At 55.5% G+C, this 27,197-nt stretch overlaps 1 protein-coding gene across 9 annotated transcripts in view; it reads left to right on the plus strand.

The window, feature by feature from the left end:
• The window catches only part of SEPTIN9 (septin 9), a 179,209-nt gene that overhangs the window by 80,397 nt on the left and 71,615 nt on the right, over positions 1-27,197 (plus strand). For 8 of the 9 annotated variants that reach the window (XM_086355265.1, XM_086355270.1, XM_086355274.1 and 5 more), the window contains one exon: positions 17,978-18,619. In XM_086355265.1, the coding sequence (XP_086211391.1) occupies positions 17,978-18,619 (642 nt within the window). Of the gene's footprint in view, positions 1-1,601; positions 1,738-17,977; positions 18,620-27,197 lie in introns of those variants that run through there. The other variant, XM_086355267.1, reaches the window with a different exon arrangement.

Genomic DNA, 27,197 nt, shown 5'->3' on the forward strand with positions numbered 1-27,197 from the left:
TCCCAGGCACCTCCATGTGGGAGGCTGTGGCTGAGGATCCCGTGGGAATGGGAAGGGAGACACTGGAACACCGACCACCCTCTCTCTGCCTGCGGGAAGTTCACCTATGGAATGGTCTCTTTTTTTTTTTTATTTTGGTGGGAAGAAGGAGTGGTGTCCCAGGCAGAGTGGCCCAGATTCCGGCCACCTCACCTTCTCCCCTCCCCCGTCTTCGGTGAGATGGAGAAGTTTCTGGTTCTGACCGTCGGTGGCCAGCAGCCTGCCAGTTCTCCAGACTCTCCTAGGCAGGACCTCAGCCTGGAGCCCGGTCGGCCCCTCCCTGGGTGCAGAAAGCCAGCCCCCAGCAGGGCTCTCGGGCCCTCCTTTCCACGTGGGTGGGCAGTTTCCCTCTGAGGGGCAGGCCAGGCCCCTGCCCTGAGTCCCTGGAGACCGATATCATCTACAGTAAAAGCATACAAGTTTTCCTGGCTCCATCCCAGGCCCGGAGGGGCGGCCTTTTCCGCTGTCCCCTGCCTCCTGTCCCCCATCACAAGTCAGGGGAGGAGTGCTCTGTAAGAAAACTGTGTTTGGGGTTTTTTTTTTTTTTTTTAGCCTTCAGTTCAAAAATGAAGTAAGTGCTAGAATCTTTCTGTGTCTGGTGGGCTGGGAGGAGGATGGCCGGGGTGGGAGAGGCAGCCAGCTCATTCGTTTGTTTACTCAGCAGTAAACTGTGGGCGCCAGCTGAGGACTAGTTCTGTTCTCCATTCTGGGCTCCAGGCATGAGCCCAGGAGAGGGGTAGGTTCAGGAAGGCTTCCTGGAGGAAGGGGCACCAAGCAGAGTCCTGGGTAGGAGTTTACCAGGCAGGGTCTCCAGACAGATGGTGCTGGCTGCCTCCTGTTGCGATTTCTGCTTGCGTGTAGTTGGTTTGGAAGACCGTGTTATGCCTACATCTGGCACAGGTACCCTTGGCATTCAGGCGGAGGGTATGGGAGGGGGCTGTTCCTGCAGACATAGGTCGGGGTGTGGAGGAGCTCCAGGCTCCAGCTTTCCTCCTGGTCAGATTGCGGGGAAAGACTTGGGTGGTGCATGTAGTCCATGTGGAAGAGGGGCACGTGATGTGTTTCTGTGGTGAGGGTAGTGGGTCTGGAGTGGTGAGCTTTTCCCTCCGGGATTCCATCAGAAAGACCTCTGGAGGGGCTGCTCTACTTTCCTGCTAAACTACAAAAGAAGCAATGAGGAGGGGGAGAGATGGGGAAGGCACTCATTCATTCACGCCTTTCCAGGCCCTGTGCAGAGGAGAGGGGGCAGATGGGGCTGTGTCCCCTCCCTCCTGGTGGCTGTCCACACCCCAGCTCCTGCCCAGGTAGAGGAGTTTGGGGGCGGCTGGGGGAGGGGTGGGGACACTGGTGAGGGGGGAAACCTTGCCCCTGCCCTGGCTGCAGCCTCCCTGTGAAGCTGGGCTGGAAGGGGTGCTCAGATATTTGCATCTCTCCTAATATTTACGTGATGGAGCCGGGCTCCTGCAAGCAGCTGCCCCGGAGCCAGCTGTTGGACTCCGGCCTCCCTCCGGAATTTTTTGTTCTCTGATCCAAGTCCCGGCTCTTCCAGCTATTCCCCTTTCACTCACAGGCACTTCCTCTGATGGCGCTGGTTCTTGTTCTTCGTAACCGTCTCTGTCTTGAGCACCTTCGACATGCCATGCCCCAGGCTGGGCACTCTGTATTCAAGGGCTCTTGGTCCTCCTGGAAGCCAGCAAGGTGGGCAAGTCTTGAAGGTCACAGGTAGCCTGAGGCCACACTGGAAGGGAGACCCTCATGCACTACAACCCGGTCCTCGCCTGGGCCGCCTCCCTGGCTGACCCTGCCGGGCCGGAATGGAAATCGCAGTCTACCTAGCAGTGGGGGGCCAGAGCTTGGGGTCTGGCAGAGGCTGCTTGTGTTCATATCCTGGCCTCATCTCTTTCCAGCTTGGTGATCACGTTAGTGACGCTGGAATCACAGGGTTTGTCCTGCAGGTGTGTCTGAGGCTTAGCACAAGACAGGTGCCATGCTGGTGTGGCATGTAGCGGGTGCTGTACTGTTACTGAGAGTCTGGCTTTTAGGGGGCGGGGTGGGCTGTGGAGGTAGTGTGGTGTGATGGTTTAGCATGCTGGCTCAGTCTCACTTCACTTCACGTGTGCTGGGATGTTGGGCTGGTTGTTCGCCTCTCTGTGCCTCGGTTTCCCATCTGTAAAATGGGGACGAGAGGGAAATAGCTCATCTGAAGGTCTTGGGAGGTGAATGAGCCCTTAGGGTTGTGCCTGGTGTGTGGTGAGCACCGGTAAACGATGAGTTAAAGATTCAAGGCAACAAGCATTTCCTAGAGGCTCGTAAGTCACACGAGGCTTGTTCCCAGGCCCTCGTCTTAGTAACAAAAAGACCACAGACCGGGGGGCTTGCATAGCATACGTTTACTTCTCTCGGTTCTGGAGGCTGGACATCCAAGGTCAAGACTCCGGCAGATTCATTATCTGGCGGTGGCTTCCTGGTTCACAGACAGCGTGTCCTCACCGTGCTGATACAGGGCAAAAGGGGAGAGAGAGCTCTCTGGGGTCTCTTTTAGAAGACTGCTAATCCCATCACGAGGGCTCCACCCTCAAGACCTCATCACCCCCAAAGGCTCTACCTCTAAGGCCCCATCACCTTGAGGGATAGCATTCAACCTGTGAATTAAGGGAACACACTCTGCAGCAGGGCCCAATGTGGACGGATGAGCTTGGCTCCTGCCTGCAGGATGGTGATGGTCTTTTGGGAGGAACATGATGGCTGTTCTGGGAGTCGAGGGGAAGGGAGGCTGGCTGGGACCCTGGACGCCAGCACTGGGCCTCTCTCTGCCTGGTTCCTGGAGCAGATGAGTTAGTATGGAGGTCCTGGGCGGCTTCGACCTTCTCTCTTTGTTTTTTTTTGATCTGGATCATTTTTAAAGTCTTTATTGAGTTTGTTACAATATTGCTTCTGTTTTATGGTTTTATTTTTTGGCCAGGAGGTATGTGGGATCTTAGCCCCCTGACCAGGGATTGAACTTGCACCTCCTGTATTGGAAGGCAAAGTCTTAACCACTGGACCGCCAGGGAGGTCCCTGTCAATCTTCTCTAAGGGGATACTGCTAGGGGCCCTGGGCAGATCTGGGGGCCTTGACTGACACGCTCCCTCATCCCATGGGGCTCTGCCTTAGCAGTGCCCAAGTGTTTCCTTTGGTTTGTGACCGGCTTAGGGGCTGAGTGGTGGCTACTGAAGCTGGACAGAGATCTTGGGTGCCTTCGGGGGACAATGGGGCGGGCGGAGCCGCTGGCTGGGGCTGCCTCTGGAAGGGTTGGATGCCAAGATGTCATTCTTGTAGGATTCCCAGGAGGGGGATGGAGAGGAGGCTTGTGAGTCCACCGGAGGGCAGAGGTCCTTGCTCACTTTCTCTCCAGACAGTCTCGGGGTGCCAGGCCCACCCAGCCCTCCTGACAGGAGCTCTAGGAAGCGAGGACCAGTAATCTGTCTACTAAGAAGCTCTGGAAATGATTCTGATTGTCAGCTAGAGCTGAGAGTGATCTGGAACCAGAACTTTAGAACCACAAAGGAATTTGGAGAACGAATGCAAGAATATATGGCGATGCAGGCTACCTGATGCTGCAGGAGAAAGACCCAAGGCTGTGTCTCTCCGTGAGCCTGCTTTACAAATATGCGTGCAGTGAAAAGATTGGAAGGATGTTTGCCAGAATATTGATAGTGCTTATGTTCTGCAGATTTTCTGCATTCACATACACTTTCTGTATTGCTTTTAGAGTAAGGAAAAGAGCAATAGATATTATTTTTTAAGGTTCATTGTCAAAAAGAAAACTCACCCAATGCAACTTCCCACCCCAGTTTGAGAGACTCAAAGTGCCAATTCCATTGGCTGATGGTGGCCGAGCCAGGACCTCTGGGTCCCGCAGATTCTTTCCGGCTGTAGGTTGGAGTGCTGAGTGGAGTGAAGCCCAAACACGCAGGCTATGGGGCCAGTTCTGCAGACAGCACCGGCAGCTGCATGTTCGGCTGCAGAGGACTGTGGCCGGAGCCTCAGTCCTCGACCTCAGACTAGGAGGGGAGGTGGCCTCTCCCGGCCTCTCCAGCTCTGCTAAGTGTTTGGAATCACTCAGCCTGTGGTTGCAGGAGTGATGAGAGAAACTTGGAGCTGGTGGCAGCCCCCGAGGTCGCCCTTATGGGGTCATTGGGTGTCCCAGCTGGAAGAGACCAGTGTGCTGAGGCTAGAGGGGTCAGCTGCCTAGCTCAGGTGGTGTGTAGAGGTGACTCGTGACAACTCCATGCCTCGTCCGGCAGCCCCCAGCTCTGGGTCATCTGCACAGACCCCCCTACCCTCCCAGACTCTCCTACACCCAGCAGTTCTGCTGAGACAACTTGGCTGAAATTCTCCATTTTTAGTTAAGAAAGGAATTACTCCTGCCTGCAGCTCTGAAAGTTTCCTGGAGGCGCTTTCTCTCTGCTGCTCCGGACCTCCCCCAACTGAGGGGCTTTCAGGCTGGGTAGGTTGTGTCTCTGGTGATGTAGGGGAACTGGGAAGTTTCTTGGTGTGTGTATAAGAGGGCCCTCTCCCTCTCCTTGCCGCCTGGTCCTCGCTGCTGGTGGCTGGAAGGGCCTGGCTTTCTGGGGGCTTCCTAGGGTGGGAATCAGGGAGGTACTGATTGGTAGCCTGGGCCCCGCGTGGCCGGCAGGCAGGTCAGAGGTTATCAGGCTGAGCTGGTGGAGCTGGTGGTGCTGGGTGGTGGGGGTGGGGGTAGGTCTCCCGGAGCGGTCTCTGGCACGGAGGGTTTGGAGTTCACTGTACAGCTCTCATTTTTTCCCTCTCCCGCAGGCCAGAAGCAGACTTGAGAAGTTGTCTATTTTGAGGGTGCGGCTTTGTGAAGGGTTGGGGGTACTTTATCTGTCCACCTGCAACCGTGGCTGAAGGCTTCCACACTGGCTCTTTTGAGAAGAAAGTGCAGGGGACAGGAGGATGCCTTAGGGGTCACATTTAAGGCTGGTCACCTCCAAGGATGCCCAGGGTACAGTGCCCACCCTGCTCAGAAGACAGGTCCGTTCGGTCCTTAGGGAGGTTTTCCCTAAGCGTGTATCAGCCAGAAAACACTCAGAGGCTCAAAGAACAAATGTAAAGAGAAAAGAATAAGCAGGTGCTTGCCTGATAACCTGGGCTGGGCGGCCTCTGGACGGAGCCATAGAAGAACAGAACAGCTGCATGGTCAGCTCAGGGAGGCGGGGTGCAAAGACCAGGAAGAGTCAGAGGGAGCGTGTAGGTGTCCCGTGGCCACAGTAGAGACCGCAGGCTGGGGGCTTAACACAGGGCTCTGAGCCCAGAAAGTCCAAATTCATGGTGTGGGCAGGGCTGGTTCCTTCTGCTCAGCCTTTCCTCCAGATTCTGTGGGGTCCCGCCGACTTTGGTGCCCTGGCCGGTGGAAGCATCCGTCCAGTCTGCTCCCTGTCTCTCTGTCTTTGGTCTTAGGCGGGACCCTCACTCAGATTTTGCGCGCTCAATCATATCCAACTCTTGGAGACCTTATGGACTGTAGCCTGCCAGGCTGCTCTATCCATGGGATTCTCCGGGCAAGGATACTGGAGTGGGTTGCCATTTCCTCTTCCAGGGGATCTTTCTGATCCACGGTTCGAACCCACATCTCTTGCGTCTCCTGCATTGGCAGGCAGATTCCTCCCTAAATCCAGGGTATCTAATCTCGAGGCTCTTATTTTTATATATATATATATATATATTTATTTAATATTTAATTATTTAGTTGCAGCTCATAGGATATTTAGCTGTGGCATGTGGGATCTAGTTCCCTGACAGGGATTGAATCTGGGCCCCTTGGCATTGGGACCATGGAGTCTTAGCCACTGGGCCACCAGGGAAGTCCCTCTCGAGGCTCTTAATTACATCTTCAAAGACCCTCTTTCCAAACAAGGGCACGTGCACAGCTTCTGGGAGTTAGAACACCCACCGATCTTGCCCCATGCAGTGGCCGACCTTAGGGGCAGCAGAGTGTCTGGGTGTGGATCTAGAGACCAGGCTTAGATGGGCTTAATGGCATGACTTTGAGTGATCGAAGGCCTCCCTGGGTCTCAGACTCCTCATCTGTGTCCCCAGAGGGTGATGGCATCCCGTTCCTGATGCTCTGCCCAACAGTATAGCCCAGCCTGGAGGCTGTGCCCGGCTTGCTTTAGGTCTTCAGTGAAAGTGATAAGTGTTAGTTGCTCAGTCGTGTCTGACTCTTTGCAGCCCCACCAGGCTCCTCTGTCCATGGATTTTTCCAGGCAAGAATACTGGAGTGGGTTGTCATTTCCTCCTCCAGGGGATATTCCCGACTCGGGTCGAATCTGGGCCTCCCAGAACTGCACGCAGATTCTTTACCACTGAGCCACAAGGTTCTCTCCAAGTTCCAGATTATTGTGTGGCATTAGCCAGGAGCTTGCTGTCTCTGGTGAGTGCCCAGTAGGGCCTTCAGAGGGGAGTCCTGGAGGCGGCCTCACTCAGCCCCCACCAGGGCTCTTTGGAACAGCTGGGCGGCCCCTGGGAGCCCCTTCCAGAATCTTCTCAGGGTCCAGATGTGGCCTGTCTCTCTCTACAAACCCACTTCCTCCTTCTGGTTTTCCGGACTCCTCCTCCTCTGCCAACCCTCCCCCTGGCCTAAGCTCACCCCGTCCTTGAGTGTAGAGACCAGGTTGCCCTGAACCCGCTAATCAGCCTTGGAGCCTGTAGGGCTTTGCGATCACTGAGACACTTTTCTCTTGCCCAGCCCAGCTCAGCCAGTCTGGGGTCATGCGCTGTGACCCACTCCATTCCTTGGGAGGCCTGGGGGAGCAGCTGGACTCCTGGGTGCTGCCCTGACCGGGGCCTGAACTCTGCTCCCCAGGTCACTGTCCCCTGTAATTAGGCCGGAGCTCATATGGGCCTGGGCAGCACCCAGCTGCCGCCCCCAGGCCACAGCCCAGAGACATGCAGAGCTCCATCTGTCCCTCTGGTGTGATTAATGGAGGCTCCACCTGGGCCCAGCAGACCCTGGTATTAGGATTTTTTTGTTTTTGTTGCATTTTTTAAGTGTTTCTACCATTTCCTGCTGTAGTCAGCGGGGTGATTCCTCTGCCCGCTGATTGGGGAACGACCAACCCCCTCTGGGCTGAGAACAGAGAAGGGAACTTGGAGCTTCGCCAGGAGGAGCCATCACAGCGACCACCGCCTTGACAGCCCGGTGCCATGGAGCTGAGACTGACCAGGGGTCTCCGGGCCCTGCTCTGCCCCCCGCCCAGTCGCGGGGAAGAATTGGCGCGGTCACAGACGGCTGTGAGCAAGCCAGCTTGTCCGCAGGCTCTTTGTGGACGGGGTGATTCTTGCTCCATGGTCAGGGGTGGGTCTGGGGGAGCACCCAGGGAACAGCCCTGCATGGGACCCTCTGGTGGGCGGAGGGGCGGTGCTCCAACCTGGAAGCAGCTCCTCAGTCCTCTGTGCAGGACAGGACCCCCTTGGGGCATCTGGGGCAGCGGGGGAGGGGTGTGTGCATTAAAGGGCCCTCAGAGCCGCAGCCTGGGGATTCAGGTTTTGAACTCAGTTTCCTCTCAGGGGCTGCCTCCTGCCCTCCTCGGCTGCCATTCATCAGGGAACCTTTGACCCACGGAGGCCAGAAAGGTCCTCTGTCCCCTCTGGTCCCCTGCAGGCAGGGCTGCACCTTGGCCCTCTTCGGCTTTTCAGGAAGCCTGGGTTCACCGCCCTCCTCCCAAGTCGCCACCCGGGTCAGGCTATTCTTCGCCTGTCTGCCCGCATCTCCGTGCGTGTAGCTTCGGCCGTGTTCTGTCTCTCCTCTTTCTGCAGAGTAGAGCTCACAGTTGGTCTCAGAGGGGGAGGACAGATGGGTCTGAATGCACTCACGTTCCTGTAACTTTTAATTTTACTATGGAAAGAAGGAAGTGCAGTGTCTTAGGGTGATTGTTAGAGTTGGCCTGGAATGACCCCAGTGTCACCAGAGCCGGGGGAATCAACTGGGAGATGGCCGGAGCGGGAAGAGGCCCCAAGTTAAGAAGTGGCTCCTTGTAACATTTGCTGTGGTTTTGCTCTGTAGAGAGGAGTTTCTTGAAGCAGAAGTTGCTACGTGGCTGTCCCACGATGCCTACCAGGGTCTCTTCTCTCAGGCAGCTCCTTGACCCTGAGAGCCGTCACCCAGGACCCTTCTCTGTTGGCAGGGGGGTGGGGGGGAACACGGGTAATGAACCCACCTTAGCCGATTGAACTCGTTGGCTTGATGGGAACTCTGTTGGGAGTGAACAGGGTGCCCTGATGGAGGACAGTGAAGCAACAGGTGCGAGTGGGGACGTCCCGGGATGCTGGACGTCCCAGGTGGCCCTGCCCCAGGAAGATGGGGTGGGGAGGCTCAGCGGCTGGGTGGGAGTGGCAGCCAGCAGCAGGAACCGGTCACTGGGCCAAGGCATTGGTAGCTGTGAAGGGCCGGAGTTGAGCTGGCGGCTGGCGCAGGCTGAGAGGGCAAAGGGCCTTCCCGCCAGCCTGTCCGATTCCAGGGCGCCCGTGTGCCCCGCCAGAGCTGGTGAGGCCCTGCGGGACGTGGCTTCCACATCAACAGAGGCTGAGGAGGCTGAATGGAGAGGCCGTGGCAGCTGAAAGACCTGTTCTGGGTCCTCCTTCTGCAGCTGCCAAGTGCCCCGGACCAGGGGGCGCTTCAGGTGATAGAAATGTGCTCTCTTCCGGGTCTAGAGGCCGAAAGGCAGGTGTGGGCGGCACTGGTTCCTTCTGGAGACTCCGAGGAAAGGTCTCATCCAGGCCCCTCTCCCAGCTCCAGCGACGAGAATCCTCGGCGTCCTTGGCTCGTGGGTGCACCCTTCCATCTTCACACGGCTTCTCTGTCATCTCCTTTTTTGTGTCTTATGAAGACACATGTCTGGGTTCAGGGCCCGCCCTCATCGAGGATGGTCTCACCTTGAGAGTCTACCCTGAGTCCATCTGTGTGCTGTGGGTGCATGCTAAGTCACTTCGGTCACGTCCAACCCTTTGCGACCCTGTGGACTGTAGCCCACCAGGCTCCTCTGTCCATGGGATTCTCCAGGCAAGAATACTAGAGTGGGTTGCCATGCCTTCCTCCAGGGGATCTTTCCAGGGATCAAACCCTCGTGTCTTACATCTCCTGCATTGGCAGATGGGTTCTTTACCACTAGTGCCACCTGGGAAGCCCAGGGGCCCTTTTTCCACATCGCTTTCACAGGTACCAGAGTTAAGACTCAGACGTACCATCTTGGGGCCATTGTGGGACCAGTGTCCTCTGTAGACAGCTTTAGATTTGGATGCCCTTGTACAGGCATCAGGCAGGATGCATTCTAGGTGGATTAGACTGTGTAGCTGGGCTGGGGAGGGCAGGTTCTGCCTGTGTCCTTGCTTGCCAGCATGCTGGAGAGAGCTTTTTCCAGGGAGAAATTAATGTGATGAATTGGGGATTAAGAAAGGGTCTGGAATCCGAGGGCTGGCTGTTGACCACAGCTGCCACTGGGCTCCCTGCCCGTTGTGGGTGGGTTCTTGTTCATGTCCTGAGTTGAGGGGCCAGGGTCACCTTTGCACTCTTTTCGGTGCCTGGAGGCATCCTGGGTGGGAAGAGCTTTGTGGAGGGTGTCCCTGTGGTGAGTGGCAGCCTGGCGGGGGAGGAGGAGGGCGCCTGCTGTTTCTCTTGGCCCAACTAGGCAACCCAGCTGGCGGGCACAGCCAACCTCCTTCGCACGTCGCTGTTCCAGGGCAGGCGGTGGGCCAGGCCTCCCCGAGGGGAGACTGTGAGGAGCAAGAACACACCCCAGAGTGCCCATGTCCTAACAGCAGAAGGAAAAGACAGTCCTCAGACTGTTGGGGGAGGATCTTCCAGGCGGTCCGGTGGTTAAGACTTCGCCTTCCAGTGCAGGGTATGTGGGTTCAGTCTCTGGTTGGGGAGCTAAGACCCCGCATACCTCTAGACCAAATACCAAAATATAAGACAGAAACAATATTGTAACAAATTCAATACAGACTTTAAAAATGGTCCACATTAAAAAAAAAGTCTTAATTGAGAGGAGTGGAGAGGTTGGGGGCTTTCCAGGTGGCCCTAGTGGTAAAAAAAAAACAAACCCTCCTGCCGATGCAGGAGACATAGAAGACACAAGTTTGATCCCTGGGTCAGGAAGATCCCCTGGAGGAGGGCATGGCAACCCCCTCCCGTTTTCTTGCCTAGAGAATCCCATGGACAGAGGAGCCTGGTGGGCTACAGTTCATGGGGTCACAAAGAGCTGGACATGACTTAGCACGCACACACTGAGAAGCTGACCTCATACTCTTTTGCCTGGGTTGCTAGAGTGCCTGGTGAACCCACAGTTCTCAGGGGCACTGAACTCGCCCTGCATGGCCCCTCAGGGCTCAGTGGAAGTGGCTCAGCTGGGTCCTCCAGCCCAGAGGGTGCAGGCCACCAGTGTGAAACAGTGCGGGGTGCGGAGGTGCAGGCCCGTGTCTGGTCAGGGCTGGGAGCAGGGGCCGTGTGCTGCCCTCAGCCACGTGTGTGGCTAAGCCCAGGGTGGCCAGCGTCCTCAGCCACCACGCTGGGCCCCCAGGACCCTGAGCCGGAGTGGGAGGCAGGATGGGGCTGGCGCCAGACAAGGTTCTTAGGCCACGTCTGGACCCACAGCCCGGCCAGGCCTGCTCCGGGAGGGTGAGGGAGAGGCCTCAAAGGAGGATCCAGAGCTGTGGGTGCCAGTGGTGGGCCTCCTCTCTTCCTTTATTTGGACTTTGTCTTTGGCTGGGTCGTTGTTAAACAAACGTGTTTCTCGGTGGGAAACCCAGGGCCACCCGCTGCCATTGCTGTTTACCGATGTCCCTGTCCCGGGCCCTGCTGGGCCACGGTGTCTATTTTAAGCGCTTCCTTTGGAACTGTTTCATTTCCAGAGGACACCCCCTCCCACTGAGACTCCACTGGGGGTGCTGGGGGACCCCAGAGTGCTTACCCGTCAGTTACTGCCCTAGGGCTGTTTCCTGGGGAAGGGTGCTAACCCCTTCCTGCCTTCCCTGTGTGGGGCTCAAGGTGGGCACCAGGGGCAGATACTGGCCGTGGGTGTGATGGACTCGGGAAGGAAGGCTTGTGCAGCCTTGTCCACCCCCGAGGTGCACAGACAGATGGTAATTATACCAACAGCTGTGATTGCTGCCCGGGCATCGCCGTGTCCGCCTGCAGCTGACACGGCACGTGCAGAAGCGGAGGCTCAGAGGTGACAGTGGTCACGCCACCTTGTTCGAACCTCTGCGTTTATTTGGTCCCGAGGCAGGAGCCCACTGCGTGTCCAGGCTGCAAGGCCCCCACACCCGGCCAGCTCTCAGCTCGTCCGAGGCACGCAGAGCCGTTGTCCTGCCCTGTCCTCTGCCTGGAACCGGCCCCGCCCAGCCCCCCTTTCCCCAGTGAATTTGTTCTTTCGCTGATCATATCTTGCTTTTGTGGCCTTGGGTTCCTTTCCTTTGCAGGCGTATTATTTCAGGGACCGGTCCGTTGGCCTGTTGATTCTTCTTCCGTCTTCTCTGCTGCCCTGGAGGGAGCTTGTCCACCCAGCTGCAGCGCCAGCTTCTGGTCCCCATGGGAGACTGGAACCAGAGGAACTGAGTCCACCCCAGGGGTCACACATGCCCCATACTCATTCTGATGGGTCTTTCTGTGCTCTTTCTCTGCAGCCTCAGGCCAGGGAGCAGGGAGGTGCCCTCCACCTGGCACCCTGGGTTCCCTGGGTGTCTGACCCTGGCTCCCACGTGGCCACTGGACCTCAGGACAGAACTTGCTTTGCTGTCTCCCGGAAGAGACTCACATTGACCAGGGCCGCTGCTTCTGGAGCCTGAGCCTGGGGTCAGAACCTCCCTGAGCTGTGGCAGGGATGCTCCTCCCATGGGAGCTGAACTTGGTTTTGACCTTGTTCTTTGCATGACGTTGGTCCCAGCCTGGAGCAGGGCTGTATGGCTCGTCCCACGTCCCCTACCCAGACTGAGGTGTGCTCCAGGAAGTGCTCCGGAGCGAGGAGAGGTTTGCTCACAGCTGCGCCCTCACAATGGCCTCTTGTCTGCGGCGCATTCCTCCTTAAACAGGCCCAGATCCAGGCTGCTCTCGCCCCGACCCCCACGGGCACGATGCCGGGAGGTTTGCATTTGGACAGGCGGCCGGGCTTGTGCGGCAGGCAGCCGAGACTGTAAGTGTTTGATGGACCAGGAGAGGCTGGGCCGGAGGCACGGTGATCCACACCCTCCCCTTCTTCTTAGCAGGGTTTGTTTTTTGAGAGCAGTGTTGATGGTTTTATCCCCTGAAAATATGAAGTGACCTGCGTTAGCGTAGGCACCTTGGGAAAAGGCAGGAAAGTGTAATGAATTAAACAGCCACCTTAATTCCATCCAGAGATGGCTGTTTTCCTCGAGTGTGTGGGCGCATGTGTGTGTGTGCACGCGTGCGTGCGTGTGTGAGAGATGACGTCAGGCCCGTGCATGCATCTTGGGTTGTTCTGCTATTTTTACTCAGTATGCTCAGCATTTCTCATCTTCAGAACCATGATTTTGATGACTTTGCAGGACTCCGGCACATGGATTCAGAAAATCTCCGTAACCTCGAATTGTTTCCAGCGTTTGCTGTTTTAATGCTGATGCAAACGTCTCATACATAAATCTTTCTGCAGATCCGATCATTTCCTGGGGGGTGAATTCCCAGCAGTGGGCCAAAGGTCTTCAGGCTCTTGTGCACATGGGGTGGGCAGGTGGGGGCCAAGGACAGCTTTTGAGAGCAAGGGAGGTTCAAACCTGGTTTTGTGGGCGGGGGTCTTGCATTCACCAGAGGAAGGAAGGGGGCGTACTCACTTGGGAATGGTGTGAGCAGGGATGGGCCCCTGTGCCCTGTGGGCGATGGCAGTCCTTTCCCCTCCTAGTGGCAGTGTGGGGACCCTCCCAGTACAGCCTGGCCCCATATTTGTCAGATGCCCTGCAACGGTGCATTCATCCTGTCCAGCTGGGCACCTCTAGCCTGCCTACTGGGGGCATTAACATCCTGCAGGCAAGAGAGGAAGCAGCCTCATATCTTTCCCCACTGGCCTGGTCCATTGAAAGGCCACTTTCTGCCCATCAGTCCCTCAGCCAGCCGGTCATCAGATGTGGTCACCTAGGGGCGTCCATTCTGCAAAATGACCAGCTCCTGAACACTCTTGTTGGCTTCCACAGCCACATGTGGACACCCTGGGCTGCCTGCCTCTCTACCGGGAGCAGGAGAAGAGTAAAGTGAAAAAAATACTCGCTGCCATGGTGAGTTATACCCATTCTCCAAGGAGGGAATGGAGGGTGTTGGCAGGGAGAGTTTGACCCTGGGAAGGGAGAGGTGGCTGTGCGTGTGTGGGCAGGACTGGAGCATGTTTCTAGGATGCCCATGGGGGATGGGATACTAGAGGACCCTGTCCTGCCAGCTTCGTGACAAGCCGCCTCCTAATTTTTCCCAGCTGGGTGCTCATCATGTCACGACATCCTCTGTGTAGAGACAGCTGCTCCCGGGGCGTCCCTTGCAGAGTCTGCCTTAAAAAAAATGATCTTTGGTTACATCACCGAATATTTTGGGGCAAATCTAGAGCGATGTTATTCTGTAATGACTTCTACCGGCTGGGGTTTCGTGTGATTCTGGGAAAGGAAAAAGGAGGCTGCTTTTCCTCTCCTGGGTCCCTGATGCAGCAGTTTTCTGGAGCTCGGCCACGCTTCCATCCTTCTGGCTGTTGGGCGTTTGTTGAGTGTGGTTGGGGCTGGATTGGGGCTGGGTGCAGAGTTGGGTGACAGCACCCGCAGGAAGGGCCCCAGACAACCTTGTAGCCCAGAGGTTTCATCCATCTAATGGTCCCTGTGTTAACTTCCTGTGACTGCTGTAACAGATGACAGCAAACCGCATAGCTTACACAGAAATTGACTCTCATGGTTCTGGAGACCGGAAGTTTGAAATCAAGGTGTCAGCAGGGCTAGCTTTAGGGAAGAATCCTTCCTGGCCTCTTCCAGCTTCTGGTGGCTCAGGCATTGTTGGCTTTGGACTGCGCCACTTCAGTCTCTGCCTCTGGGATCACATTACCTTCTCCTCTGTGTGTCTCAGCTCCCCCTCTTCTTTCTCTGATAAAGACACTTTTAGGACTTAGCGTGTGTGCATGCTAAGTCGCTCAGTTGTGTCCAACTCTCTGTGACTCCGTGGACTGTAGCCCGCCAGGCTCCTCTACCCATGGAATTTCCCAGGCAAAAATGCTGGAGTGGGTTGCCATTTCCCCCTCCAGGGGAATCTTCCTGACCCAGGGATTGAACTCGCGTCTCCTGAAGCTCCTGCATTGCAGGCGAATTCTTTACCACTGAACCATCCGGGAATTATGCAATTTACAGCCCATCCTAAATCCAGGACAATCTCATCTTGAGTCCTCACCTTAGTGACATCTGCAAAGACTTTTTTTTTTCAAAGGAGGTCACTCTCTCAGTTCTAGGGTAGGGACTGGGATATAATCTTTGGGGGGACACTGTTCAAAGTGCAACTTCTCAGTGTGAGATGGGGGTTAAAGTCCTGGTGCCTGCCTTCCCTGGGCCCACAGTTACAAACCTGTGGTCCAGTCTGGCCTCTGAGTTGTGAAGAGAACGCACTTGAGGCCTAGGAAGGGATGGAGAGCTGGCTCGTGTAACGGAGGAGAGGACCCCGGCTCTCTTCCCAGTCCTAGCGGATTGGGGTGACCAGGATGACACAGGAGAGAGTGCTGTGAACTGCAGGGGCCTGGGCAGGCTCTGGGAGGAGGCAAGAGTGAGCCTGGCTTTGGGGTGACTTGGAATCCTCGAAGGAGGGGAAGAGGAGTGCTCGTTTGTGGGCATGGTGTAAGCCATCAAGTGTACCCCATCAGCCCTGGAGGTTTGCTGAGCAGTGACCGTCTTGATGGTGGAAACAGCCCCTGTCTTCTCAGAGAGAACTAGACTAACCAGGGTGGCTGGCGGTGCCGGGCAGTCAATGTCTGGATGGATAATATAGCCGAATGCTAAGCTTGCTGATAGCGTGGGGCCAGGGAGTGGTGTGAGCGAGGAAGAAACACCAAAGCCAGGAAGAACAGCCGAGAAAGGAGAGGATGGTGGTGGGGCTAGGCGTGTGCTTTTGGTGGAGATTTTGTGTCCTGGGGAGCAGTGATCTGTGCACATGCTGGTCTGGTTCCAACTCATTGCCAAAGCGGGACTGTGGATGGTTGGGGCAGAGAGGTTTTTGCTTTGGTGCAGGGTCTTAATTTTTGTGAGTCACAGTGGAGGGGGCTCTGCAGGGAGGGGGCTCTTTCAAACAGGGGCACAGGCCTCGCTAGGCCTCACAGGTCGTTTCATTCCTGTGGGCAAACCTGGCAAAGAGCCCTCACCCCACCTAGTTCCTGTTCTTCCCAACTCAGCCCCAAGGAGTTAACACCAAGGAGTCCTGGACATGCATGTGCTGAGGTGGGTGGGGCATGGATCCCTCCTTCAGGGAGCTCACAGACAGACAGGAGCCACTATCGAGGAGAATTTGGACAGTGCTCTCGGGGCGGGGGTAGACCAGATGTCACGGGAGGCCCTGGGAACCACTAGAGATCACAGTTCCGGGCACTCGGCCCTGGACATTCTGGCCAGTTTAGCAGCTACTTGACCTCTCTCTCCGGCACTTCAGGCTTCTTTGGATGCATGGTTTGCACCCGGCGGTATCTTGCTGGACAGCCCCTGGTGAGAGGCGGAGCTGTGCCAGGTTGGGGTCCCTGCACGGGCCTTCCCTGCCGCCCTTGGCCATGAAACTGATCAATCCGGAAGTGAAGTCAAGTCACGGTGGGGCCCACTAACTGATTGCAGCCCACGGACGTGATTTTGTTCAGCTGCACAGCGTTTTTAAAGAGGTTGTTTTGCTTCGTTTGTGCCAGCATTTAAAAATCAAGAGATTACATATTAAAAAATACAAGATCCAGATTTCTCCCCGAATCTGCACAGTTCCCTCTCCGGTCGTCCCTACAGGGCCTCAGGGAGGGTTGAGCTTTGCAAGCCAGGATTTTGTGCCCTCTGTCCACTGAGAAGGAGGTGTGCCTAGGGCTTAGAGAGGGTCCCCCCAGGGGTACTGCGTTTGAGGAACTGATAGTACTGGTGGTCGGGTGTCAGAGTCTGGGGTCCCCTTGGCTTCCTCTTACATCCAGCGCTTCACAACAGATACTCCCCTGGCCACCCACCCACTTAGCCACCCATCACACCCTGGTCTTCTGAAGGAGGTTCTGTCTATAGAGAAGAGGTGAGGGCTCTTTGGGAATTTGGAGGAAGGAAGACTGACAGGAGGGGATGCTCAGATGCCCTGAGAATTAGGGGAGGAAACGGGGGCGGGGCTGGTCCCTGTAACCCTGGGTTACTGCGGCTGCGAGGTGGGGAGGCGGTGGGAGAGACCCTGTGCGTCGCTGAGGGCCCAGGCTGGATGGAGCTGGTGAGTGTTCCTGCCACGTGGGCCCCTTCCTGCTCTGGTCTTTATAACCGGGAGCAGCTGGTTCTCGTTTGCAGTGAGGCTGCAGGGACCATGGGGCTGGCCGCTTCTCAGGCACCGTCCCCAGCACCTTGGAGGGAGTGGACGGACCCTGGTGGAGATGGCGGGGGGCCAGGCGGAAGCGCCAGGCTGTGTGTGGGGTGGGAGTTGGGTGGTCACCGTCCCACATGGGCCTGGGTCCGGCTGGGGCAAGTAGTACAGGGTGGAGGCAGATGCCACCGGGGCCGAGGACTGAGAAATCCACAGTGGTGTGGACTTCGCCGGGATCTCTGTGGACAGCCATGTGGTTAGAACCCTGGGCCTCGGAGGTAGATGAGTCTTCCGGCTCTGCTGCTCACTCCACGCTGCCGGGCACGTTACTTAAGTGCCCAGGCCTCAGTTTTCCCATCCGTATCAGGGGATTGTAGCGTTATTTACACTATGGGGTTAGAGTAGGGAGCAAATGTGGCTGTGCATGGTAAGCCCAGTGCCTTGCCTGTTGTTAAACGTCCCAGCGTTGGCTGTTCCTGCTGACATTGATATGATGGCGTCATTCCCATCGCGATTCTTACTGGCTGTTGTTATTCGGGGCATCTCCCATCTGATGGGCTTCCTTGGTGGCTCAGACGATAAAGAATTTGCATGCAATGCGGGAGACCTGTGTTCGATCCTGTGGTTGGGAAGACCCTCTGGAGTAGGAAGTGGCAAGCCACTCCAGTATCCTTGCCTGGAGAACTCCACGGACAAAGAAATCTTTGGTGGGCTGTGGTCCATGGGGTCACAAAGAGTCAGACATGACTAGGCAAGCAACACTTTCACTTTCCCATCTGTTGGTGGTGGTGGTGGTTGCTGATGCTGTCCATATTGGGTGGAGGTGATGAAGGGTAATTGTGGCCATGACAGGAAAGAAATCAAAATCCGCTCTTGAGCTGGAGCATCCTTATAGAAAATGTAGCTGGTGGGGCCACTGCCACGTCAGGACAGAGAAGTCCTCCAAGCTTCAGTCTTTTCTGTCTCTCCCAGAACATGTGGCTGCTCGTGCCTCAGCCCCTAGTAGAATGGGACTGTCACCTTTTCTTCCTGAGAGGTGAAAGGGCACAGGAGTCTTCCCTCTTGTACCCTTGTCCCATCTTCTTCTGTGAAATAGGCCGTTGCTGTAGCCTCCCCGCCGGCTGCCTTCTTTTTTTTTTTTTTTTAATTTTATTTTATTTTTAAACTTTACATAATTGTATTAGTTTTGCCAAATATCAAAATGAATCCGCCACAGGTATACAAGTGTTCCCCATCCTGAACCCTCCTCCCTCCTCCCTCCCCATACCATCCCTCTGGGTTGTCCCAGTGCACTAGCCCCATGCCGGCTGCCTTCTGATGCTCACCGCTAGCAGGATGTTTCCAGATGTTCCCCAGCCATCTGCTCATCACCTTCTCCTCGCTTTATCTTCCAGCCTTGAAAAGATCTTTTGAGGTCGAGGAGGTCGAGACGCCCAACTCTACCCCACCCCGGAGGGTCCAGACGCCCCTGCTCCGGTCCTCTGTGGCCAGCTCCACACAGAAATTCCAGGACCTGGGTGTGAAGAACTCAGAGCCTGCAGCCCGCCATGTAGACTCCCTGAGCCAGCGATCCCCCAAGGCCGCCCTGCGGAGGGTCGAGCTCTCTGGGCCCAAGGCTGAGCCTGTGTCTCGGCGCACCGAGATCTCCATCGACATCTCGTCCAAGCAGGTAGAGAACGCCGGCACCGCCGGGCCGTCCCGGTTCGGGCTAAAGCGGGCCGAGGCGCTGGGCCACAAGACGCCGGAGCCTGCCCCCCGGAGGACGGAGATCACCATAGTCAAGCCCCAGGAGTCAGCCCACCGGAGGATGGAGACCCCGGCCTCTAAGATGCCCGAGGTGCCCGCTGCCCCTGCCGCTGACGCAGCCCCCAAGAGGGTCGAGATCCAGGTGCCCAAGCCAGCTGAGGGGCCCGCCTCCCCCATCCCACCCCAGACCCTGGAGAATTCAGAACTCGCCCCGATGTCTCAGCTGCAGAGCAGGCTGGAGCCCAAGCCCCAGCCCCCCGTGGCCGAGATCCCACCCAAGAGCCAGGAGGGTGAGTAGCAAGGTGCCGGTCACCTGTGCTGTGATGACTTGGGGAGTGGGGAGCTGTATTTGCCTTGGAATCTTGGAGAAAGAAGCTGAATATTGAGTTGAGGGGTGGCTTATACTTCTGAAATCTCAGGGGCAAGGACTGGGGGGCTCTTTCCGTCCCATAGTGGACCACAGTGCAGCAAGTTGGATTTCAGTTAGACTCTGCAAAGAATCTCTGGGTTGTGAGGGTCCCCTTTTAATTGGTCAACAGGGTCGTGGTGTAACCATGGCTGTGACCCCAGGATGTGGGGGCAGGAACCAGGACAGGCTCGTGTTGGGGTGGGATGGCTGTGAGACCCCAGGAGAGGCTCTCACGGTCCTGGTGGTCGGTGGTCCCTGGGCCTTGGAGAGGCAGGCTCGGGTTCTAGAAGGGTGACAAGTGCCCTGCAGGTGCCCCCAGGGCACAGGCTGCGGGAGGTGGGAGGGGGCGGTTCCTGCACTGGAGGGTCTTCCTCCCAAAGGAGGGAGGGTTGTGCCCAGACGGGAAGGGAAGATGACAGCGTCTCATCTCTGCACGCTGGGGTTTTCAGGGCTGCGAGGAGGGGTCCCAGGCCAGGGAGCCCCGTGATTCCTGCCCATGACTCTGTTCAGGGCTCTTCTGCTGGCTGGGGGGCGATTGAGGGCGTGGCTACTGTCCTTGGAGGGTCCAGACCCAGACTTCTGCTCACGGGGAGCTCACAGGGGACATGATGCTGTCCCGTGAAACACCATTGCTGCCCCCTGCCCCACAATGAGGGTCTTGGCCCCACAGGCTGTGTTAAGGTGCCGGCTGAGCTGTGATCCTGATGAAAGCTGGGTCCAGTTGTAATCCTGGGACTCGGAGCTCAGTAAATGTTCAGTAAGTGTCCCTTGGGTTGGACAGGCAGAACATTCTGGGTTTTTGATTAACCTTTTAAAAATTATTTTTCATGGTGGTCAAACACACATAATATTGACCATTGTAGCCGTTTTTAAGTGTACAGTTCATGCATATTAAATACACTGTGTTGCTGTGCAACCGTCTCCATCCATCTCCACAACTTTTCATCTTCCAACTGAATCTCTGGCCCCATTACCTTCCCCCAGTCCCCGGCACTTGGCGCCCACCTTCCCATTTTCTGTCTCTATGAGTTTGACTACTCTGGGTCCTTCCTGTAGGTGGACTCCTGAATATTTGTCCTTTTGTGTCTGGTTTATTTCACTTTGCAAGTCTTCAGAGTTCATCCATGTTGCAGCAGGTATCAGAATTTCCTTCCCTTTCCAAGGCTGGATAATATTCCATTGTATGCATAGACCACACTGCGTACCCATTCATTGGTTTTTTGTGTGTGTGTGTGTGTGGGTACTCAATACATATTTATTGTTTTGAAAATTCCTTTGAAAGCCGATTTCTTATTTTTTCCTTTTTAAATTCTTTTAATTGAAGGATAATTGCTTTACAGAATTTTGTTGTTTTCTATCAAACCTCAACATGAATCAGCCGTAGGTATACGTATATCCCCTCCCTTTTGAACCTTCCTCCCAGCTTCCTCCCCGTCCCACCCCTCTAGGTTGATACAGAGCCCCTGTTTGAGTTTCCTGAGCCATACAGCAAATTCCCGTTGGCTATCTCTTTTACATATGGGAATGCAAGTTTCCATGTTACTCTTTCCATACATCTCACCCTCTCCTCCCCTTTCCCCGTGTCCATTCTCTATGTCTGTTTCTCCATTGCTGCCCTGTAAATAAATTGTTCAGTACCATTGTTCTAGATTCTGTGTATGTGTGTTAGAATACGGTATTTATCTTTCTCTTTCTGACTCACTTCACTCTGAATAGTAGGTTCTAGCTTCATCCACCTCATCAGAACTGACTCAAATGAGTTCCTTTTTGTTGCTAAATAATATTCCATTGTGTATATGTACCAAACTTCTTTAACCATTCATCTGTCTGTGGGCATCTAGGTTGCCTCCGTGTTCTAGCTATTTTAAACACTGTTGCAGTGAACAGTGGGATACATGTGTCTTTTTCGGCTTTGGTTTCCTCAGGGTTTATGCCTAGGAGTGGGATTGCTGGGTCATATGGTGGTTTTATTCCTAGTTTTTTAAGGAATCTCCATAATCCCATCTTCCATATCGGCTATATCAATTTACATTCCCACTAACAGTGCAAGAGCGTTCCCTTTTCTCCACACCCTCTCCAGCATTTATTGTAGACTTTTTGATGATGGCCATTCTGATCAGTATGAGGTGATATCTCATTGTGGTTTTGATTTGCATTGCTCTGATAATGAGCGATGTTGAGCATCTTTTCATGTGTTTGTTAGCCATCTGTATGTCTTCTTTGGAGAAATATCTGTTTAGGTCTTTTCCCCACTTTTTGATTGAGTTGTTTTTCTGGCATTGAGTTGTATGGGCTGCTTGTGTATTTTGGAAATTAATCCTCTGTCAGTTTCATTCGCTATTGTTTTCTCGCTTTCTGAGGGTTGTCTTTTCACCTTGCTTAGTTTCCTTTGCTGTGCAAAAGCTTTTAAGTTAAATCAGGTCCTATTTATTTACTTTTGTTTTTATTTCCGTTACTCTAGGAGGTGAGTCATAGAGGATCTTGCTTTGATTTATGTCATTGAGTGTTCTACCTGTATTTTTCTCTAAGAGTTTTACAGTTTCTGGCCTTACATTTAGGTCTTTAATCCATTTTGAGTTTATCTGTGTGTATGGTGTTAGGAAGTGGTCTGATTTCATTCTTTTACACGTAACTGTCCAGTTTTCCCAGCACCATTTATTGAAGAGGCTGTCTTTGCCCCATTGTATATTCTTGCCTCTTTTGTCAAAAATAAGGTGCCCATAGGTGCAGCGGTTTATTTCTGGGCTCTCTGTCTTGTTCCATTGATCTGTATTTCTGTCTTTGTGCCAGTACTATACTGTCTTGATGACAGTAGCTTTATAGTGTAATCTGAAGTCAGGAAGGTTGATTCCTCCAGCTCCATTCTTCTTTCTCAAGACTGCTTTGGCTATTTGGGGTCTTTTGTGTTTCCATATGAGTTGTGAAATTTTTTGTTCTAGTTCTGTGGAAAATGCCATTGGTCACTTGATTATCCATCCATTGTTGATGGACACCTGTGTCCTCCTACTGCTTGGCTGTCGTGAGTAAAGCTGCTGTGAACTTGGGTGTACAGATATCTCTAGTTCCTGCTCTAAGTTCTTTCTTAAAAAAAAAAAAATTATATATTTATTTGGCTGCCCCAGGTGTTAGTTGCAGCATGTGGGATCTAGTTCCTTGACCAGGGATCGAACCCAGGCCCCTGCATTGGGAACAGGGAGTATTAGCCACTGGACCACCAGGGAAGTCCCTAACTTTCCTTTTTAAATGAGAATTTTCCCGTGGTGATGGGGACTTGTGATAGGGTGAGGGTAGGGGTGTTGGTGGAGCAGCCGCTTTCTTCTCAAGGCATGCATTTGACCGAGAGGGTCGGGTGGGGCAAGGGGCTGACTGAATTTCCCGTGACGCTGGGCGACAGTCTGGCGGCAGGACCAGAGGTCCCTTCCAGCCCTGCTGTGTGAGTCTGTGTCTACCCAGACGTGACCCTGCAGAGCCACCCCACCCCCCAGGCACCGTGTCAGGACACATGGCCTGTGTTTGGGGAGTGGCCGGGAGGCCGTTTCCTCCTGCTCTTCTGTTGGTCTAGGGCCTTTACTGCCGGATGCGGCTCGCTCCTGGGGGTGAGGTGTTCACGCTCAGTTGAGTCAAACAGGATGTGACTAGGGAGACGGTCGTCAACCATCCAGCTGTTGATGAGACTTGGCCCTGGATACCCGAGGAGATGGTCCCACTCTGGGCGGGAGGTGGGACAGGCAGGGGGTGTCCCCTCAGGGTTGCACTGGCCTGGGTCATCAGGGTGGGCAGGGTGGGGCCTCAGGCACGTCCAGAAACGTCTTCCTCCAGCAGCAGACACTGCTGGGATTTAACCAGGAAAAGAGGGGTGGGGAGGAGCCTTCCTGGCTGAGGCCCCAGTCCAGAGGTTCTGGGGACCTAGTGTCGGGGCTGGGGCTGTGTGGCTTTTCCAGGGGAAAGAATTTCAGTGTCTGAGCGGGGTACCGAAGCCCAGACCCACAGCTCCTCTGTGCAGATGGGCGTCAGGCTCTGCATGGAGAGGTCCATGGGCCAGGGCGGCTGTCCTCTGCCCTGGGGGGTCGGTGTACATGCCCGTTGAGTGTGTACCTGTGTGTGAATTCACATGTGTGCTGAGCCTGCTCCTCCATGTCTTACAGGCTGGGTGGGGAGGCAGCTCCCTGAGAGCAGTGCTCACAGGCTGAGAACTCTTGGACAGATGCTATCGAGGAACGATGCTTGGGTTTGGAGGAGGTGAGGGCTTGGATGAGTCTGTTTGGGAGAACGCTTTCCATTTAAAATAGCACTTCAGAAGTCACTGTGGGGCGAGCCTGGAGGTAACACAGGGTGAGACGTGGACTGGGAGGAGGAAGCAAGGCCTGCCGGGGGCTGGGGGATTCGACCTTCACCTGCTCGGCCTTGTGCGTCCAGTCCTGAGGTCCTGGGCAAGTGCGGGTGAAGGTCAGGGCCTGATGGAGGGGTATTCCCAGCATTTGTTGGGGCTTCTGGGGGACCCCGGGTCTGAACGCCCCCACTCCTAGCCCCTGTTCTTAGGCTTCATCGGTTTTTTCCTTCCTTCCCCTCCCCTGGTTTTGGTCTGTCCAGCCTCTCCAGGCACCTTGGCTTCACTTCCTGTCCATCTGTCCTGCAGACCTGGCGCTCCCATCCCCTTCCACCCTTCCATGGGTTGGGGCTGGGGAATTGGGTTGGCAGCTCCCAGAAGCCCCCTACCCTGCAGGCCCTGCTCTGACTGCTCTCCGTGTGCTCACTACCCGTCCCCCCCCGCCCCACCCCGGGGCAGGGGAGCAGCTGGTGCTGCAGGGGCAAAGGATCAGGGAAACTGGGAGCTCTGTGCCCTCTGATCAGACTCAGCCCTCTGCCTCCACCTCCAGGAAGCCTTCCAGACTGTGACATGGTTGCAGGAAAGGGTCTCCTGGGACCTCAGCTGAGTTGCTCTTAGATTGACCTCCCTAAAGTACAGCACTAGTAAAATCTATGTCCACTCTGAGTCTTCACTGTTCATTTGCCGGGGTGGCCCCAAGTGAATTCACTGTCTTGTGTAGCTCACACCTCTCTGCTTCCCAGCTCTTCCTGCTCTGGTCCTTTCATGGTCTACCATGCAGGGACTTTCAGGGACCCCATGGGACCTCCCCAAGGACCAAGCAGATACTTTTTGGGTCAACCGAGAACCCACAGGTCTGATCCACTCTGGCGTGCTGAGTTCTTCGTTTCTGAGATTGATGATGCCTGTCCGTGGACTTGGTATCTCCATTCTTGCTTCTCTCTTGGACTCTGGGTGGGAGTGGCTTTGCCTCCTCTCCCAGGTCCCTGCTCTGCCCCCCTGCCCCTGCCTGGGTGGCTCTGGGTGGGGCTAGGCCCCAGGACCCAGACCCACGTCTGCCTGGCGGGCTCCTGGCTCTGCCTCCCCTGGGAGCCACCCCCCTGGCTCCACCAGCCAAGTTTCCCCGAGGCTGCCTTATAAGGCGGGCACTGGCCGCTCACTCGTGGGTCTGGTTCTTTGCCGTCTCTGGATGCTCACTGGGGGCTGTGGGAGAGGCCGGGGTGACCGGACAGAGTGACGAGTGGAGTGTCCCCAGACTGGCGCCCTGCTGAGTACTTGGGCGTGTCCTGGCTCCAGTCCACGGGCCTACTGGTTCTGAGCCACCGCTTCGCGTCACCCCTACCCCACTACTTCCCAGTCTCAATTTCTTGATCTGTCAAATGAGAGAGGAGTGGGCCCTGCTGGCCCAAGTAGCAGGGAGAGGGGTGGTCATGGTCTGAACGCTCCGGTGCAGCTGCACCTGCCCAGCCCCCAATGGCCAAGCCAGGTGTGGTGCCAGGGGTCCCTTGTGATGTGGCCATGACCTTGGGGTGGGGCAGACGCAGCAAGAGTCTTGGTAGGGTCTTCCTCCGACTTAAAACCTCTGGAATATCCTTGGTCATGCGTAGAGCCTTGAGGAAGGTGGACATCAGACCCCTCCCACGCCTCTGGTGGTGGGTATGGCTTTTTGGCAGACCAGGTGAGCCTGCCGCCTTCCAGGTGTACCTGGGTGCCTGTGTTGGGAACTGGGGCAGAGCAGGGAAGAACCTGTTTGCCCACGTGGGGAACCATGGGGGCTACAAGCACAGGACCCAGGAGAAAGCAACCCACCTCCCTTGCTGGCCTTCCCAGCTGTCTGCCAAGCCCAGCCCGGTGGTGAGGGGTAGGAGCGAGGGTGCATCCAGGGAATGCAGCCGAGCAGCTGCGGAATGCCTTAAATAGAGCCGGGCACAGCTGCGGGCGCGGGCTGGGCAGGCAGGCAGGCTCTGGCTGCAGGCGGGCCCCCGCTCTGCCTCCCTGCAGCTTGCAGGCTGTGGCCCTGACCACCCAGCCTGGGATGGGCCCCGGGATGGAGCTGGGCGAGGCCTCCCGGGTGCCCGTCCTGAGAAGTTGAGCAGCTGCCAGGAGAGGGGCTGAGTCCGTAGCTGCGGCCTCTCAGGCCCAACAGCTGCTGGGAGCCAGTGTCTGCACAATGGGGCTGCTGTCCGGGGGACGCGCTCGCTCCAGACAGCCACGCTCTGTGGACAGAGGACGCATTCAGCGTCCCGGGGGCGGGGGCAGCTGGGACCCCTGCCCGGCGCCCCGCAGGGTGGGCGGCCCTGCCCCGACCCCAGGTTCTGACAGGAGGCCTGAAGGATGGTGCCACGTGGTTCCCGGTGGCCCAACGTGATCAAGTGTGGACCCAGGGCTGTGGGTCCGAGAGCTGATGGGGGGTGGGGGAGGGGACCCTTCTCTGGTCTAGGTGTGACTTCCTTTCCGTGTTTTATCCGATTTGGCTTTCCCTGCCCCAGGCCTTTCTGTGGTGTCACAGGAGCCCCCTGGGATTCCAGGGGTTCCCAGACTACTGGTTGTAGTTGATGAGCAGGGGCAGCTCGTGCCCAGGACTGAGCATCCAGTTCTCTGAGCAGGGGGACCTCCCCTCCCTGTTCCCAGGCTGCCACTGGGCACACCCCCTCTGGAACCCCAGGGTTCTAGGGAACCTGATTTGAGAACCACTGCTCTGTCCAGTGCAATTCAGAGAAACCTGCGCTGGCCCCAGCAAGGAGTTGGGAAGCAGAAGTGGCCTCGGATATCACCTATTCCATCTTCCTCCTTCTAAAACAAAATGTTTGAGCAGGAAGCCATCCGGGAGGCCTTGTCCACTTGTCCGTGGGAGAAGTGGCCCTCAGGCTGCCTGTCCTGCCCTGGTCTGATGACCTGTGCTCGCTGAGTCCTTTTTCCTTGTTGAATGGGCCTAACTCCTCCTGCACAGTGTTGTTAGAACAAATGTGCTAACACATGAGGACCGCCAGTGTGGCCCCAGCCCCCCGGGAGGTTTGGTTAAACAAGCTCACAAACGAAAACCAAAGGCAGCCTTACTGAACGAACGGGCGCGGTTTGGCCTTGCGCGCTGCCCCTTTATCCTGAGCCTGTGGGTCACGTGCCGCTCTGTATTCCTGGTCCCCTTTGCCCTCTCTGCCCCGTCGCCTTTTCCTCTTCCAATTCTTAAAAGCAGTGCATGGCTGTTGGTAAAAGAGAAGACAGGGTCCCATGAAATGTGAAAACGAACCCTTTCCCCAGGAGAGCCCGTGTGGTCAGTGGGGCGTGCTCTATGTCCTGGATTTTGCTCGTGTGTGTTTTTCCCATTTAATGACACTGTGGGTTTGGTGCATTCCTTGTAATAGCTGTGTCCTCGGCCGTTACGCAGTCCCGCCCTTCTTGTCCGGCTTCATCTGTGATCAACAAGGCTTTATGAACATTCTCATGCTTATATGAGTGCGCATGTGACTTTTGGATAGACCTCTAGGGGTGGAATTTCTGCACCAAAGAATATTGAAAATGTTGGTCTTGTTGCCACGTTGGCATCTAAAGTAGCTCCATCAGTGTTTCGTGGTGACAGTAGAGAGGTTGACCCTTGCTGTGGGTGGGGAGGCAGAAGGCTGTCTGATGGGTGTTTTATCCTGTGCCTCTCTTATTAGGTGAGGGGCCCAGTAGCTTTCCTCTCTTTACAGGTCAAGGGCCCGCAGTTCACTGTGAACTCTTGTTCCTGTCCCTGGTTTACTTTCTCCCCAGCTGGGTGGTTAGTCCTTTTCTCGTTGACTTTTCTTTTAAAGAGTTCCTATACACCTTTGTTGTAGCTGTCGCTTGTCTTTTTCCCAGTCGTTGACTTTTAATTCTAGTGTGCTTTTCTAAACAGAGATTTTTGATCCCTTAGGTTGTCAAGTTTTTTCTTTTTCTTTTCTCTTGCAAGGGTTTATGTCCTGCTTAGAGGCCACCTGCATTCCCAAATCATAGGGAAAAAATTCACTAAAGTTTTCTTCTGGTACTTTTATGGTTTCATCTTTATGTACTGAAATCGTTAACCCATTGGAACTTATCTGGGTTTGCGGTGAGAGGTGGGGACGCACAGTTCTTACACAGATGATGCACGTGTGAGCTTGGTCCGCAGCGGGCA

The sequence above is a fragment of the Bos grunniens genome, chromosome 19 (genome assembly GCF_055505025.1).
Source record: "Bos grunniens cultivar Pamir isolate PY7600 chromosome 19, Bosgru_T2T1.0, whole genome shotgun sequence".
NCBI lineage: Eukaryota > Metazoa > Chordata > Mammalia > Artiodactyla > Bovidae > Bos > Bos grunniens.